This window comes from Corythoichthys intestinalis, chromosome 2 (assembly GCF_030265065.1).
Source record: "Corythoichthys intestinalis isolate RoL2023-P3 chromosome 2, ASM3026506v1, whole genome shotgun sequence".
Classification (NCBI taxonomy): Eukaryota; Metazoa; Chordata; class Actinopteri; order Syngnathiformes; family Syngnathidae; genus Corythoichthys; species Corythoichthys intestinalis.
In genome coordinates this window covers 52823172-52840558 of record NC_080396.1, presented here as the reverse complement: position 1 = coordinate 52840558, position 17387 = coordinate 52823172, and the positions used below count along the sequence as shown (strand labels likewise).

The 17387-nt window shown below is 39.9% G+C and overlaps 1 protein-coding gene across 1 annotated transcript in view; it reads left to right on the top strand.

The window, feature by feature from the left end:
- The window catches only part of plcg1 (phospholipase C, gamma 1), a 47121-nt gene that overhangs the window by 27898 nt on the left and 1836 nt on the right, over positions 1-17387 (top strand). The window contains exons 22-32 of the mRNA XM_057821799.1: positions 2139-2242; positions 2389-2482; positions 2562-2631; positions 3856-4019; positions 4200-4296; positions 4957-5181; positions 5260-5408; positions 12253-12367; positions 15883-16044; positions 16122-16210; positions 17101-17366. Coding sequence (XP_057677782.1) covers positions 2139-2242; positions 2389-2482; positions 2562-2631; positions 3856-4019; positions 4200-4296; positions 4957-5181; positions 5260-5408; positions 12253-12367; positions 15883-16044; positions 16122-16210; positions 17101-17366 — 1535 coding nt within the window. The remainder of the gene's footprint in view (positions 1-2138; positions 2243-2388; positions 2483-2561; positions 2632-3855; positions 4020-4199; positions 4297-4956; positions 5182-5259; positions 5409-12252; positions 12368-15882; positions 16045-16121; positions 16211-17100; positions 17367-17387) is intronic.

Sequence of the window (17387 nt, the reverse complement as noted above, 5' to 3'; positions counted from 1 at the left end):
AGCTCAGTTAGGTACTATAACATTTCCTCATCCACTCGTGACAACAATTCTATTCATTCTCTCAAGACTCAAGAGGTGTCACTGGTGTTTCTTCATCATTTTCTACTTTGGGGGCCATTTTTTCCTATATAAAGTTGCTCGTAGCCCATTCAAATATGTTTTGTCTACTTTTGGTATATATATGTTCAGTAACTACATGAAAACCATCTAAGGTTAAACAGCTTTAAATGGATAAATAAATAAATAGCAATACTAAAATGAGAATTTGCCCTTTTCACAGCCCTTACGGCCCACAGATAAAAAAGTGAAATTATTTTAGGGCTCACTATCAGCTGTCTAATGCTCACAGTCTTAGAACACTATTGAATGACTGAATTACGTTAAAAGGGCAGACAACCTGGTTGGCATGTTTTTCTGCTCGTATGACGTTCCAGGTAAGCCCGTCAAAGGGACTGAGGACTGCCTTCGAAAAGATAAAGTGAGGAAAACAAGTATTTGACCACCCTGCGATTTTCGGCACACCTTGCAAGTTCTCCCACTTAGAAATGATGGGTGGGTTTGAAATTTTCATGGTTGGTGCTTGTCCACTGTGAGAGACATCTAAAAAAATGCAGAAATCACAGTATGAATTTTGTTAACATTTTATTAGTATAATACGGCTGCAAATAAGTATAAGAAAAATTAATGTCAATATTTGGTTCAGCAGCCTTTGTTTTTAATTACAGAGTTCAATTGTTTCCTGTAACTTTTCACCAAGTTTGCACAGACTGCAGCAGGGATTTTGCGCCACTGCTTCACACAGATCTTCTCTAGATCAATCAGGTTTCTGGACTGTCATTGAGAAACACTGAGTTTGAGCTTCCTCCCAAAATTTTCTATTGGGTTTAGGTTCTGGAGACTGGCTAGGCCCCTCCAGAACCTTGATATGCTTTTTACGATGCCACTCCTTGATTATTCTAGCTGTCTGCTTCAGGCATTTGTCATGTGCGAAGACCCAGTCAAGACCCATTTTCAATTCTCTAACTGAGGGAAGTTTATTCTCCAAAATCTCACAATACATGGCCCTCTCCATCCTCTCTTTGATACAGTGCAGTTGTATAGTCCCATGTGCAGAAAACCACCACCCCCATGCTTCACAGTAGGGATGGTATTCTTGGGAAGGTACTCATCATTCTTCTTCCTCCAAACACTATGAGTGGAATTAAGACAAAAAGTTCCATCTTGATCTCATGTGACCACATGACTTTCTCCCATGATCCCTCTGGATCATTCAAATGGTCATTGGCAAACTTAAAACAGGCCTGGACATATGCTGGTTTAGGCAGGGGAAACTTCCGTGCCATGCATGGTTTTAAACCATGACGACTTAGTGTATTACCAACAGTAACCTTGGAAATGGGGTCCCAGCTACCTTACAGGTCATTTACCAGCTCCTCCTGCATAGTTATTGGCTGATTCCTCACCATTCTTAGGATCACTGAGACCCTACGTGGTAAATCTTGCATGAAGCCCTAGTCCGAGAGAGATTGACAGTCATGTTTAGCTTCTTCCATTTTCTAATAATTTCTCCAACAGTGGATCTTATTTTATCAAGCTTCTTGGCAATTGCCCTGTAACTCTTTCCAGCCTTGTAGAGGTCTCCAATTCGGTCTCTGGTGCCCTTGGATAGCTCTTTGGGGTGGTCAGGTTTTTATATGCAGCTAACCGCCCCAAACAGGTCAAAAAGTCCACCTCCACTTCACTTATATAGGAATGGAGGTGGATTTTGTAAAGGTGACAAATAGGTCTTTGAGGCTTACAATTCTAGCCAATGGACAGGTGTTCAGATACTTATTTGCAGCAGTATAATACAAATAAAATGGTTTAAAAAATCATAAACTGTGATTTCTGAATTGTTTATTTTAGATTGTCTCTCACAGTGGACAAGCACCTACCATGGAAATTTCAAACCCGCCCATCATTTCTAAGTGGGAGAACTTCGCAGGGTGTTCAACTACTTATTTTCCCCACTGTATATGTGGAAAAATTAATGGAACGTGATGAATTATATTTGGGTTTTATTTTTAATATTCTTGTTCCTTAATAATCTATGCTTATGAACTTGGGATATCATTTGACATTCCATTTCCCCTTTTCAGTGCACAGTAAGAGCAATGTATGAGTACAAAGCCCAAAGAGATGATGAGCTCTCCTTCACTAAAAATGCCACCATCTCTAATGTAGACAAACAGGAAGGAGGATGGTGAGTTTGACATCCAATGTGAAAGCATCTCTCATTTTTGGGAGGTAAAAATATTGTGGGGGGTTGGAGATTGGCAGCGTTATTTTAGTCAAGTGTCTATGTACTGTTGATTATAAAGCTATTCTCCTAATGTTCACTTCTGGCAGGTGGAAGGGAGACTGTGGAGGGAAGAAGCAGCTGTGGTTTCCCGCAAACTATGTTGAGGAGATCAGTCCATCAGCTGCAGAGCCAGACAGAAGCGTGAGGATCAAATCTACATTACACTCTTCTTCCTGAGCTTCACTTGATTCACTTTATGCTACTTTTCCATGTCCAATAGGAGATGACAGAAAACAGTCCTCTGGGAGATCTGCTGAGAGGAAGTGTGGACGTCTCCTCCTGCCAGATTGGTGAGTGTCAAACCTCACCATTACTGCTCCATTTCCTGTTCTGTTATTTGCTTCGGTGCTGGCAATAACCTTGCCAGAGAACAACCTTCCATGATTTCACTCTAAAACGTCCTGGTTTTTGTTCTGCCTTTGATTTTGTCGGGCTTAGTTATAATAGGCAATGCCGTTATTTTTATTTATTTTTTATTTTTTTTGCTACAGCCCTTTGTTCTTTGCTAAGTAGCAATATTGGCCTTCCAGGGAGGCAGAGCGCTGCTTTTTGCAATGAAAGTTAGGCTCTTAAAGCGTCTCTACTAGTCTTAATTGAGATGTTGCCTCCCTCTAGCGGAGGTATTCGTCTCGACATTTGGTGCATTAAATCAGATAGTCCCAAACACTTAAATTTGAGAAGAAAGTTAGTATTTAAAAACAAGATAGATCAAGTGGCTCTAGTGAAAAGCAAGCGAGCATATTTCTGTTAAACCACAGAAGAAAGTTCAATATCAAGTTTTTATCAAGCTGAACTCGCTGTTGTAAGTTTCACATTTTTAAAGTGATATGTTTTAATTTCTGCACTTCTCATTCCATTCCAGTTCAGGTCACTGTCAGAGCAAATCGAGCAACTTTGGCTTCTGTCGTCAATTTTGTAATTCATTTCCTGTTGTCTTCATTTAACCAAGACTTCTCCTATGCATATCCTTGTCTTATTTCTGATTTTTTTTTTTTTTTTTGGCTCTAGTGGGAGACGACATCGTTAACTCAAACTGTTTGTACAATTTGATAACTGAGCTGATTGGCCGACAGCGGGATATCCGTTGTAAAAACAGAGAACAACAACTTTTACGGGCTGACAATCGACTTTTAAAATGGAAAAATCTTGGCTTCGCCATTAAGAACCATGTTAGAATTGTTTGCAAGAAACACTTTCTTTAATGTTTGTTAAAATATTAGTGCCGCGGAATGTGCTTTTTTTTTTTCTTTTTTTTTAACATTGATCACTTATTAAATTAAAATATGAAAATTAACACCTTTTTTCCGCTTCTTAATGTAACGCACAATTTTTTTTTTCCAGTTGTGAGAGCAATACATTTCTGTATTAAAAGACACAAATGAATAACTACAGTAGTGTGAAATTTGACATCTTGCTTTGCGGTGTATGTGTGCTTATAAAGACACAGGTATATAAATAGAGAAAACTAGAATTTTTTTAGCCATGACTTCTACATCTGTTTGTATCCTATTCAGTTGTGCGACCTGAGGGTAAAGGAAGCAGGCCACATGTTTTCTCTCTGGTGCCGACCACGGCCATGCGGACGGGCCCGGTACTGGAAGTTGCTGCCAGCAGCCAGGAGGAGTTAAAGGAGTGGGTGCTCAAGATCCGTGACGTCGCGATGACTTCAGAGGCCAAGGTTTGTGTTACAGGACCGTGGGCATACACTCACGCTGATAGGCTGCTCTTTAAGCAGCGCACCATCATGTCCATGAATATATGGATATTTTGCTGTTTTATAATGACACATACCCTTAGCTATAGATGTTTAGTTGTTTTGATTTGCTGGTGTGTTTATCCTAAATGTGTCTCTGCACAGCTGGAGGAGGGAAAGATGATGGAGAGAAGGAAGAAGATTGCACTGGAGTTATCTGACTTGGTTGTCTACTGTAGACCTGTGCCCTTTGATGAAGACAGTAAGTCAACGCAACTTTTACTCTTTTTTTTTTTTTTTTCACCAATTTTACCTTCTCATGTTTTTCTATTCTTTGGAAAATATCTTCCACGATTTGCTGGAGGACTCACTTGCTCACGGACCTCTGTGTTCATTGGTTGTATTTAGAGGAGGATGGCACCAAAGCCATGGCTTTTAGGGAAACAGTAATTTCTGTCAAGACAGAAGGGAAGAGTTAAGTTAAGCCTAGGTTTAGTGAGAAATCTTCGCAATGTTCATTCATTGTCAGCCCTTCCAGTTCAAATAGATTGGACATTTACAAGTGTCAAAACTAATTTGTATTCACAGACGGATGAAAAGAGCTTCATGATTGGAGAGGTATCATTGTTAACTGCAGAGAAAGAGTAAAGAATCTCAAGTTGTTTGCTTATTGCTTGACAAATGGTATTTTTACGATTTGCAGAGGTGACCTACATGCACATAATTTGTGCATCTTTTCCAAATTGAATGTGTTAACCCTTTTTTTCTCAACAATTGGAAGTGCAGTGCCTCTCTATGTATCCAAAACCGTTCGGTCAATTGCTGGCAGTTTTGTGCTTCTCACAACAGGGTTCGGAACCTAAACTTTACCTACAGCATTCCAGGTGAGTCAGCCCTGTTCTTGTTTCTCTGCATCCTGTAGAGATCGGCACAGAGCGCGCCTGTTTCCGAGACATGTCTTCCTTTCCCGAGACCAAGGCGGAGAAGTACGTCAATAAGATCAAAGGGAAGAAGTTCCTGCAGTACAATAGACTGCAGCTATCCAGGATCTACCCACGAGGCCAGAGACTGGACTCCTCAAACTACGACCCTCTGCCCATGTGGCTCTGTGGCTCGCAGCTTGTAGCACTAAACTTCCAGACAGCAGGTATGTATGCCCTATTTTTCATGAAGTTGCTGAAATCCAAATCAACGCGGGTTTTACACTTGTGCCTTCTCCTGCCAGATAAGCCCATGCAGATGAACCAGGCCTTGTTCATGCTGAACGGAAGGAGCGGGTATGTCCTCCAGCCCCCCATCATGAGGGACGACAACTTCGATCCCTTTGACAGACACACACTGCGGGGTCTCGAGGAAGTCACTCTTCAGATCGAGGCAAGTCTTTGAAAAATTTAGCGGTCACATTTGAGCCGGCCATGTATTTTGATAAACTGTATCCTGTTCCTGCTTTTTCCACCAAACGCAAATACAGTGGTACCTCGACACACGATCGCTTTAACACGCGATCTTTTCGACATCTGACGTAAAATTTGACTCGCCATTTGTTTCTACATCCGACGACATGCTCTAAATACGAAGATTTATGATAGCGTTGCAGTTTCTTTGTTTTCAATTCAATTCATTTCAATTCAATTTTATTTGTATTGCCCTAAATCACAACAAGGTTGTCTCAAAGGGCTTTGCAGAGGTAATGTGATACACAGTCAGAAACAGCAGATGACATAAATAGAGATGAAATAAATGAAGGTCAAGTCCTGGGCATCCCCCATCCTTCGACCCTCCATGTCGGCAAGGAAAAACTCCAAAACTCTCTGGGAGAAATGAAAAACCATTGGGAGTACCACAGTCAGGAGAGATCCACTCCCAGGACGGATAGACAGGATGGACCACGACTGCCAATGGGAATTAGCAGACTGAGTTACAGTTTGTAAAGATGCAATACAGTAAAGGAGCAAGAAGCGGTCCATCTAGCCACATCAGACGGGGGTGGCGACGAGGACGTCCATCCAGCCAGGGGTCCAGATAGTCAGGAGGCTGCAGCTGAAAAATAGCTCCTCACCAGAAGGGAGGGGGGATAGGGGACACCAGGTGACTAGTGATGAAGAGACTAGTCAACTAGATATTAACATTGGAAAATAGAAATAAAGTAAGACAAGTGGTAGGTAGAGTGAGAAAAAGGAGACAGAACTCAGTGGCTGTACTTCCCCCAGCATTATAGCTTCTAGTGCATCTTAGACTGAACTGTGAGTCTAGTCCGACTTCAACTAGCCTGACCATAAGCTTTATCGAATAGGAATGTTTTTAGTCTAATCTTAAATGTACAGACTGTCTCGGCTTCTTTAATATTAGCTGGAAGCTGATTCCATAAAACGGACTTGGTGGCTAAAGGCTCTAGCTCCGACAGTACTTTTAGAAACCCTGGGAACTACCAGTAGACCTGCATTCTGAGAGCGGAGTGTTCTGTTGTTTTCCTGCAAGATGGACGCACGGCAGATTTTCTTGTGAGAGAAATCAACATAGGTTCCAACAATGTTAGTGCAGCTGGTGAAAAAAGGAAAAAGGTGAGGCTTACCATTGAAATGAAGATGGAAATGATGGAGAAATATATGCATGTTGTGCGCGTCCGTGAACTGGCTCGACAATACGGCTGTAGAATGTCTACGATCTCAGCGGTCCTCCTCCGTTCACCAGTCTTTATAAGTTAAGGTGACAATTATTATTATTGTAACATCGCCAAACAAATTGCCAACTTCGTCAGGTTTTTAGTCATTTATTTCAGAACTTGTGCAATTCAACATGCCTACTCTCCGCCGCAGCTGACACCTACCACAGAACATGAAAAGTGAAAGTAAAAAGTCCTCTCTCAGTCTGTCAAGTAAACCCACGCGATGCGTTCATTTACACCACGCAAAATACATCCGCCACATTACATTACATTATTACAGGTATTATTGCTATTATTTTTTCCATTTTTATCATATTTTATTTGTTTTGCTCTGTGTAATTGCTATTTGCAATAGTACCAGCAGTATTTATTAAGGATTTATTGTAGGTTTTCGGGCTGTGGAACGAATTAATGGGATTATAATGTATTCTTATGGGAAAATCCTGCTTGACATACGACCATTTCAATTTACAAACAAGGTCCTGGAACGAATTAATTTCTTATGTAGAGGTACCACTGTACTAAACTCATTCACTGCCACTGTGATAAGACGAATCGGAATTACACTGACGACCACACAGAAAATTTGGCACGTTACCGGTGAAAATACTGAAACTAAGGAAACCTATCAACAACCTTCCCACTGTTTTAACGTATTTAATGTTAAAATACGCACAATAAGCAAAACACAAACACTCACACTGAACTAAACGTGCGGTAATCTGCTAACACAACTAGTGTTGCAATGATTAATCAATTAACTCGAGTATTCGATTAGAAAAAAAGATTTGAATTAAATGTTGCTGCTTCGAGTATTCGTTTAATTAAAGTGGCGTTGTAAATTTTTTTTTTAAGTGTTTTCGTTTAGTTTTATTGATTTGGGTGGATACACTGCTCTCTAGTCTGCCTCATCTCACATTGCTTAATTCAGCTCCTCCATGTTAAGACTAACATAAGCCAAGTTTTTGTTTGAGGTAATGTTTTTTTAATGCATTTGTAATTTAGTTTATTGGTATATTTAGCCGTTTTTTGTTGTTGTTTTTTTGTGGGAATATGTGTCTGAACCATTTGTTAAGAGAATTGTAAAAAGCATTTAAGCTAGCAGACTTTTGCTATGTAAGTTAGCTATTGTTCTTTTGTTTTACATAGAACTTTTATTTATTTATTTATTTTATTATTTATTATATAGTATTTTAATTTTTCACGTTCCTTATCCGATTACTCTAATTAGTTCATTGATTACTGTAATGGACTACTAAAATAATCGATAGCTGCAGTCCTAAACACAACTGATTCCAGTTCCTTATGCCACTATCACAATTCCTTCCGTATTTTAACCAACTTATGTACTTTGTATAAGAAATGCTACAGTTGAAGCCATAAGGTTACATAGACTGCGCAAAAACATTTCATTTTTCATCTAACTGCCTGGAGTCAGACTAAATCTCTTCTGTTTTAGGTCAGTCAGGATTACAGAAAATGATTTCATTTTGTTAACGAAGCGTGTGTCAAGTAATAAAGTACGTTTCCATGAATTGCGTACCGAGGCTCGCTTCATTTACGGAAGTTTCTGAAAACGATGACCACCAAAGCCTCGCTGCCCAGCTGTACCACATGCTTGCTCCACGGAGGGCTTTAGATTTTGCCGAAGGGTTCGACGGCTTGCTACAGTATAAAAACACCTCTGGCTGTATTCATGTGGGTGTTTGAAGGAGAGTTGCCATCAGGTGAAAGTTTAGAGATAGTTTGGAGAGTGAAGTGTTTAGGAGTGAGAAGGAATGTTCAAGTTACACAAGCACTTTTACTGTCCTCTGCCTGATTACGCGGACGCCCAATTCTGGAAAAAAAACAACACAAGTCGTCATATGATCATAGGGAATATTATGATTGGGGAATCATTTTCACATGCACACAGTATTACAGTAATCCCTCGCTACTTCTCTGCTCAACTTTTGCACAGTCAGTGCACCGCATGCAGATTTTTAAATCTCGTTAAGTATCTTGTGATAGAATATTTCTGAAAACATTTATTTAGACTTGATTTCCATCTACATATTTATGTACACTTACACACACACCCTTACAGATGTATCATATGAGAGAGCGAATTGATTTACGGTATGTATTATTTACACATTGTTATTTATATATTAATATTTTATTAACATTTCAAACTATTATTTCATATTATAATGATAACATGCATCTATAGGAATATATTTACACTTACTGATATTTATACACACACACACACACCAATACCCACCCACAAACAAATGTATGTTAATATCTGGGGGGTGACCCTATTTCGCGGTTTTTCACTTTATTACGTGATTGATTCCAGTCCCTATTAACAGCAATAAGTGAGGGATCACAGTACATACATATGTGATAATCAATGTGGATAGAGGATTTGGTCAAACAATATTTTGTAAATTAATTCCTTCCTGACAGACACACACACAAAAATCAACGAATCGCTCATTGGGTTGAGAGACAACTGACTGTGATCATACACTTAACCAGTAGGTGGTACCGTGCTCACATGAAGCTTCAAGAAATTAACCCTTTCTCGAACCAATTGGCTCAAGTGGTTCAATGCCTTACGAGGCTTCATCTTACCATCACTAAAAGTACTTTGTCTCTAAAAAACACAGGGAAGTCCTTATAGCTTGACTGAAACCATGTGGGTTAATTGAAGGCACACCTGGGCATGTATTTAAGGCCTCACCTCAAACACTCGGCTTCCTTGTGTGAAATCATAGGAAAATAAAATACATCGGGCAGGTAACCAAAGAATTGAGGAGCTTCCAAGTCTGGCTCATCCTTGGGTGCATTTTCCAGATCCTTTAAGGTGCCACGTTCATCTGTTCAAACAATTATACGTAAGTATAAACTAGTGATGGGTCCGTGAGACCTCATGAAGCGTGTCAACACAGTGGCACGCTGTGTTGACACAGTGTGGATACTGTGTCATTGAATACTGACACCTGCTGGACATAAAAAATCCCTACAGGCAACCCACTTGAAGGACTGACATTGAATGGCGTACCGCACGCAGGCTATTTTTAGACCGTGACGTCACATCGTAAAGCGGAAGTAAAGCCGAAGTGGGACATTATAGACCCGCCCTCGCATAGACGTAACGTAATTTGTGCTACTTTTCGCCGGTAATCTTTCAAAAATGAACATGCCGATCACGCATTGCTTTTTTGGAACTTTTAGAAACGACTCTAGACATTACGACACATGAAGGATGTTTCTTCTTACGTTTCCGGAAACCAAAAACTCGGGAGGAAAAAATGTGAAGACCGAATCAACTTGCGCGGACTTTAACACCAGCTCGGTGAATCCATTCACATTTCATATGCAGTAAACATTATGTTGGGTTGGCATGGTCTTTCAGAGGACAAAAGAGGTAAGCCATTTTTATATTTTTAACTTATTCTTTTAGCGTAACCTTGTGCTGTACTGCTTCTGTCTGACAGTGAATGACCTGAAAAGAATTACAATGGTATCTGACTGCCACTGTTACCGTTTCTGTTATACATATAAAAAACAACTTTAGTAAGGGGGAAGTGTAAATAAATTATAGGATTAAGATGTGTTATCAATGAAAAAATTAAAAGTGTTCGTTGGCTGTCACTGAGTAGCATTTGTGATCGCTACACAAAGCTAACTAAATTACCCTCAAGAACGGTAAGAGACGTAGGACAACCAGAGGATATATAAGAAAGACAGGGCTGATGGTAAATGATAGCTTGTTGAAACAGGAGAATGTCATTGTCAGTCGCGTCGATAAAAAAAGCTAAAGCTATGCTTAGGTCGGCTCGTTTTTTTCGTCTTTTTCAGCCTTCGACACTAAAGCCATCTCTTTAACTGAACATTTTTATGTTCTTCCACATATTTGGCACCAGGCACATCATTTTCGGAGCGAATTGGTAGGATTAGCTCTGTAAACATCTCCTTCGTACACGATTTCCATTCATTTCCTATTAGGGACAAAAAGTGGCTTGTCCCTACTTAGCAACAGTAGCTAATGTCATGAATATTAATGAGCGGATGTGACGTGTTGCTTGCGGTACGCCATTGACGACATAGTAAAATCATATCATTTAAGTCTTTGCATTCATATTGCATTATTCCATATCTTTAAATCATGTGAACATATATTATAATGTGAAAATGTAAGTAATAATGAAGGGGTGAATAAGGATGCTTGTGGACTTTTTGTTCTGATAAAATTTTATTCAAAAACATAGTTTTTTTAATGTTTAAAATTTAGTTGGTTCCTTTTTATTTATTTATTTATTTTAAAAAGCAATTTCACCAGCTGTGGACAACACACACTCGCATGGAACCAACGATGCCAGCATGCACAAGAATTTCTTAGCCAGTTGAAAGAGGTTTGGATAAGATGTCCATTGGCTCCTCCAATATTGAAGAAAATCTGCATTGCTTGCCATGTTCGGCTCAGCCATTCATCGTTGCACTTATGCAATTTCATCTACAGTTGCATTGCCTCCTTGCCTCCCCACTTCGTCATCTAAGTGCTACCATAGCCCATCAGAAAAAAAATTGAAGTGGAAAATAAATACTGTAAATTATATCTTAATTACCGATTTCTAATAAATTTCCAAAAAAGCTACTGTGGGAAAGTAAAGGAATGGCTCTATATCTGTGTTTATTTTGGGATTATCAGAAACTTCATTCTCATGCTTGGCCCAATAATGCTTCAGCATTGAGGAGGTGGCTACTGTTTGTATATGACAGGTTGAAAGTACAAATGCGACATTTCACCTGCCCAAAAAACTAACGTTAATAAAATATCCAGTGTTCATAGAGCCGCGCCGCGCCGTGCGACGCGATCCGTTCAGCACGTTCAGACCAGGACTCGTACCTTCACGGATGACGCATCGAGGACAAAAGCCAAGTGCTCTGACCACTATCCTAGCAGGTTACATGCATTCAAGTGCTTTGACGGCATCAAAAGGCATACTTCCACGCACCGCAAATGACGGACCCGCGTGTAACTGTCACACTAATAAACTAAGAGTTACCTTAAAATTAATTGTATTTTGAATGGAATATAACAAGTGCGTTTTCCCTGTGTTACGGCCATTTCCACAGTATGTAGACAACGAGGAAGTAACCGTGAGATGTGGATTGTTTCAGCAGCTCCATCGCGTTGACAGACGCTCTTCCTTTTGAACCAGTTTGCCGCGTCATGACTGTGTCGTCACAGTTCAATGAGTTCATGCATCGGTCACGTGATTTTCTTGTAGTGATACGCGCACCGACGCAGATGTGCTCCATGAGCTCGGCGTGCGCGCCGGCGCATTAGTGTCACTGGACCCATCACTAGTATAAACATCATGGGAATGCTCAGCCTTCACACCGCTCAGTAAGGAGACAGGCTCTTTGTCCCAGAGATGAACGTGTTTTGGTTTGGAATGTGCGACTCAACCCAAGAACAATAGCTAAAGACCTTGTGAAGATGTTTCAATTGTACATAAACAAAATGTACTTATGTACTCCTTTCTCTTGTTAAAGGTATTGGGTGCAAGGCACCTACCCAAGCACGGGCGTGGCATCGTTTGCCCTCTCATCGAGATTGAAGTGTGCGGGGCCGAGTATGACAGTGTCAAGCAAAAAACAGACTCTGAAGGTAAATATTGATTGGTAACTCAAAGGACTTGTCTTTTTTTTTTTTTTGCTGCAAAAACCCAGTAGTTTCGTCCTTTGATTGCCCTGAAGTTTTGATCGCAACAAACAATATTGATATTGGAACGAATTGTGTAGTCTGTGTTCTTTATGAATTGTATGTGTTGCTATTGTCAGTCGTCTTACTCTTGTATGCATTACTCGCATACGGTTGGCCGGAGGAGCCAATTGGCTAATTAGGGACATCTTGAGGCCGATTCATTGTGCTACTCTGGTTTATGGCAGGGGTCTGGAACCTTTTGGGCTGAGAGAGCCATGAACACCACATATTTTTTTTAATGCAATTCCATGAGAGCCATTTAATATGTTTAGAACTAAAAATACAAGTAATGTGTGCATTTTACGTAATTTCAACACTTTCAAAGTACTATAAGTCTCGGAATTCTTTTTCAATAACATTGTTATGCTGTTGCTAATCAATAATGAGTATTTCTTACCATTATTGCAACTTCTGGTGCTGATGGCTTTGTAGTCTGGTTGATACTTGGTGGGGTTAAGCTTCATGCAGGCGTTGAGACACTTAGGATCGGGGTGAACGTGGACCGGAACGGAGTTCCGCTATGAGTTTATTAGGCGGAACCGCCCGGAACGCTGCTTTGATCTCGGAAATATGATTGCAGCTGTCAAACACTGTTTAAAAAAAAAAAAAAAAAAACTGCTACGCTGCCACACACGCATCTCCAATAAGAATAACGTCAGATTTACATACATAAGTGTTAACAACAAGCCTAATATAGAACTTGTTGCGCGTCATCCATTTCCACCGATATTTATTTATTCATTTATTTCTTCGACGTAGTTCGTCCCAGCGTCTCTCTCTGTGCCTCTGACAAGTTGCGTAGCAGGCAGCAAAAAAAAAAAAAAAAAAATGCTGCTGTCCGTTCAATTGGCTGACATACTGACACGTGATGAGCAAGGATAGTTATCTCTGATTGAACGTGCATTTGAACCAAACTCCCCAAGAGAGTTGGGTGCAAAACAGGGGACTGATGAGCGGAAAAGGAGCCTGAGAGGGGTGGTTTCCAGCCAGAGCCCTCCGTTTTTTGGAACAACAAATTAGAGCTGTCCCGACTAGTCGACATAGTCGACGTCATCGATTACGTAAATCCGTCGACAACCACAACATCCCGTCGACGGTTAATGAAGGGTTAAAAAAATATATGCGTGAAAAGTTCAGAATGTCGGATGCTCTGTATGCAAACGGGGAAAGCGGCACAAAGCCAAAAAAAGCGCACCAGAGTGTCCAAAACATTGACTTATTTTAAAGAAACAAAGGAGGGTACACACTTCTGTCCTGTCTCTTCAATGCCAAGCTTGGCTGCACGTCGGCCGTGAATAAACACCTCAAGTGCCGTCACCCAGTTTGTAATTTTTTTTTTTTTTTTTTTTCATTTTTTGTACACCAGAGGGTGCTGTCGCCTTACTAAATAATGATGTTTCATTGACAATGGGCCTATATAAGTACTATTAGTATTGTTCTTAATGCTAATTGAAAGGTTTATTTCATGTTATGGTTTATTTTATGGTATAGAAAATTACATAAGGTTAAAAGGTCATAAATATATACAGTATATACAGTGATTGCACTCAAGGGAGAGATTGTCAATATAAGGTAATAATTTTAAGGTAAAGGCTATTCATATAGCCAATTCATTGATATATAAATAAGGTTTAAAAGGAAAAAGGTGAAAAGTTTTTGTTAATTTCTAATTGTTTAATTTGTGTGCACCATAGTTCTTGTGTGTTTACATCAAGGATGGAATAAAAGTTGTAAACCATCAGTTTAAGAGACCATCTTTCCAATCGGGATGCTACACTAGTTAATTCTATCAGCATTTGAACTCATTGTTTATTTGTGATTTATTATTGTTATTTACGTGTTTATTTGTACTTTAATAAATAATTTAGGTGTTCCAATATGTTTTTTTGTGAATTGATAAGCGTCAACAAAAATTTCATTGCTAAATTATTTAAAAAAATAAAAAAAACTTTAATTATTAGATTAGTCGACTAATCGTAAAAATAGTCTGCTGACTAATCGGGAGAAAATTAGTCGTTTGGGACAGCCCTACAACAAATAGAGGGAAAAAAAACAAGCTTGTTGAACTGAAGGAGCAATGCAACGGAAAATTTATCAGATCTTTAAGAGAACGAAAAGAATTGATGAGGTTTATTTTAATCTTCCATGTTAATGTGCACTTTGGACTTATTTTTGTTCATTTATGTAAGGCTACTTATTTATTTCCTTATGATTAAAAAAACAATGTTTTGTCTTCAAAATATATTCCATTTCACTCTACATAGTGTATGTTATTTGTATTTATAGTTTTTGTAAATGTATGTTACTCAGTTGTAGAATATGGACTACGTGTCCCATGATCACCCTGGGCTCACGCAGCCAATGGCATGGGAATTGGGGGGGATCTAACGTAGCACATTTACGTTGCTATTTGATGATATCTAGTGCGAAGTGTGCGAGTACTGTCAGAGCAATAAAAAAGTTAACATACGCAGCAAAAGTCACATCTGCTCATTACTGCACAACACCAGCATATGACCGGCGACGGTCGCAGTTTCGCACAGTGCGCAAAAGAGCATAACGATATTTTTTATTTTTTTAATAAAAATGTGTCTGCTAGCCAGATGCAGCGATCAAAAGAGCCAGATGTGGGTCACGAGCCATAGGTTCCCGACTCCTGGTTTATGGAATCCCATCAATGTAGAAAGTCAGTGAAAATTGGGTGCCGTATGCTGGCCAAAATGTGCTTTACAAGAACATCTTCTTGACTCTGCATCATTTACAGTGTATTGGCACAGTGGGAGTGTAAAATTAGGACTAAATGACAGATTAGGCTATGTTTTTGTTTAGTTTTCTATTAAAAGGACAGCGGATTGTGGCTTAGTGAAATTTGGTCTAATTCACTGAAGTACCCTCAGACATGACAGTGGGACTTAAAATTTAGCACTTTAAGTAAAATGGACCTGTGGTAAATTTAAGTTTGAAGTTCCACAATATTTTATGTAAACAGGAGTGTAGACAACTGAACTAAACAATCTGGCTGACTGCCCAGGTATCACAACGATCTTCTGTAGCCATCGAGAGTGGAGCTGCAACTGAGCCACAAAACATATCATTTCAAGTTGTTTAGATATTTAAACATGGCCCAAGAACTCATTTAATCAAGTTCACAATATTGACTTGATAAAATGTGTTAGGAATAGTCACAATAGCAAGTTTCGTACTTAAGGTAACTTAAGAATTTGAGTTATGTCTACTTAAAATCTTTAATTAGCATGACAAATGGATGTTTTATTTTTTTTTACAGAGTACTCATGGATGCCAAGTACAAATTCTTGATAACATCTTGCAACTTAGTTGTTTTATGTTAATCCAATATGTAGTATCAGCGTTCGCAGGATGCATCATCGCTCTGTCTATCGTGTTCTGTCCTGCTCTAGCTGACAACGGTCTGAATCCCACTTGGCCCAGAAAGCCGTTCCAGTTCGTAGTTTGCAATTCAGCCTTCGCCTTCCTTCGCTTTGTGGTCTACGAAATTGACATGTTCAGCGATCAGAACTTCCTGGCTCAAGCCACATTCCCCATTCACAGCCTGAAGACGGGTACGTGCGGCAGGACTGCCACTCGGCCGTTTTCGTCAACTGCTACCTTATGTCCTCGGTCTTACTCTTTGTACCAGGTTATCGCTCAGTCCCTCTGAAGAACAGCTTCAACGAGGACCTGGAGTTGGCCTCGTTGTTGGTCCACATGGACATTGTCAGAGGAAGAGTAAGTATTTATTGCACGCTACTTTGCCTGTTATTCTGGATATACGTTGCAGGCTTTCTTTTTCGATTTTGTCCCTGAATGTATTGCCCATGTTTACCCACATTTATAGTTTTTTTCTTTTCATGCTCCCATGTCGCAAATCCGAATTTCAGACTAACACTCGCTTTGACCAGACAAAAAACTCTAAATACAGAACTTCACCAATAAAGTCGACAGAATCTGTTTTACAGGATTCCCTTTGAGGTCCTAAGAAAATAAATTTACTAATCTTGATAAAGTGACTTAGAAAGGAATGTAATCTCAACAAGTAGTGTCTTCAGACATGTCTAAGCGATGAAGCAAAACTTTAACTACTGATGCAAATAAATGCATTTCTAATATTCTTGGAGTTATTTTAAATATTTTTTTTTGCGAAGTTGGCGTTAGAATTTTTGCCCTGGGAATGGCAAAAAATTCTAGACGGCCTTAGAAAGTCTTACATTCTACTTGTTGAAACCTGAAGGAACCCTGGTTTTAAGGTACTCCAAAACTACCAAATAATTTACTCCAGTCAAAAAGTTTCTTTCTAGATGTTTTCTTTTTTGTAATTGGCAGTAGAGCGTGGGTTTGATTTGTGGAGATTCAGCCATTTATCCTAGAAATTATCTAAAACGTGCCTTTACTTCCATCTGTCCCAGCAGTAAAAAATCATTCCTAGCAGCGCCAGACCCTCCCAATTGATAAAACATAGTTGACGAGTGTAGTCATGTTGGTCTGGTTTTATTACCCCAAAACACAAAGTAGAAATACAATAATACTTTTTTTTTTTTTTGCTAGAGCGTGCCACATAATATCAGCTGTTTGTAACCATTTGGGCCTTGGATTTAATACTGAAGCCTCTTTCACCACAGAATGAAAACGGCGATATTGTGTGCCCATTCTCCGTCACCTCGTCGATCGCGACGGCAGCCCAAACCGGACGGGAACGTTTCGGGGACCGCAGCTCTGTCTCGTCTACGTCCTCCAACGTCTCCCCAGTGCCCCAGTCGCCGGGCCAGGCCGTGGCATCTTACAGGGGCCGAGAGGGCTCCTTCGACTCCCGCTACCAGTCACCCCTTGACGACTTCAGAGTGTCGCAGGAGCCGCTGCTGGACCACATGGACCCGCAGAACCGAAGGTTTGTGGGGTAACCACTGAT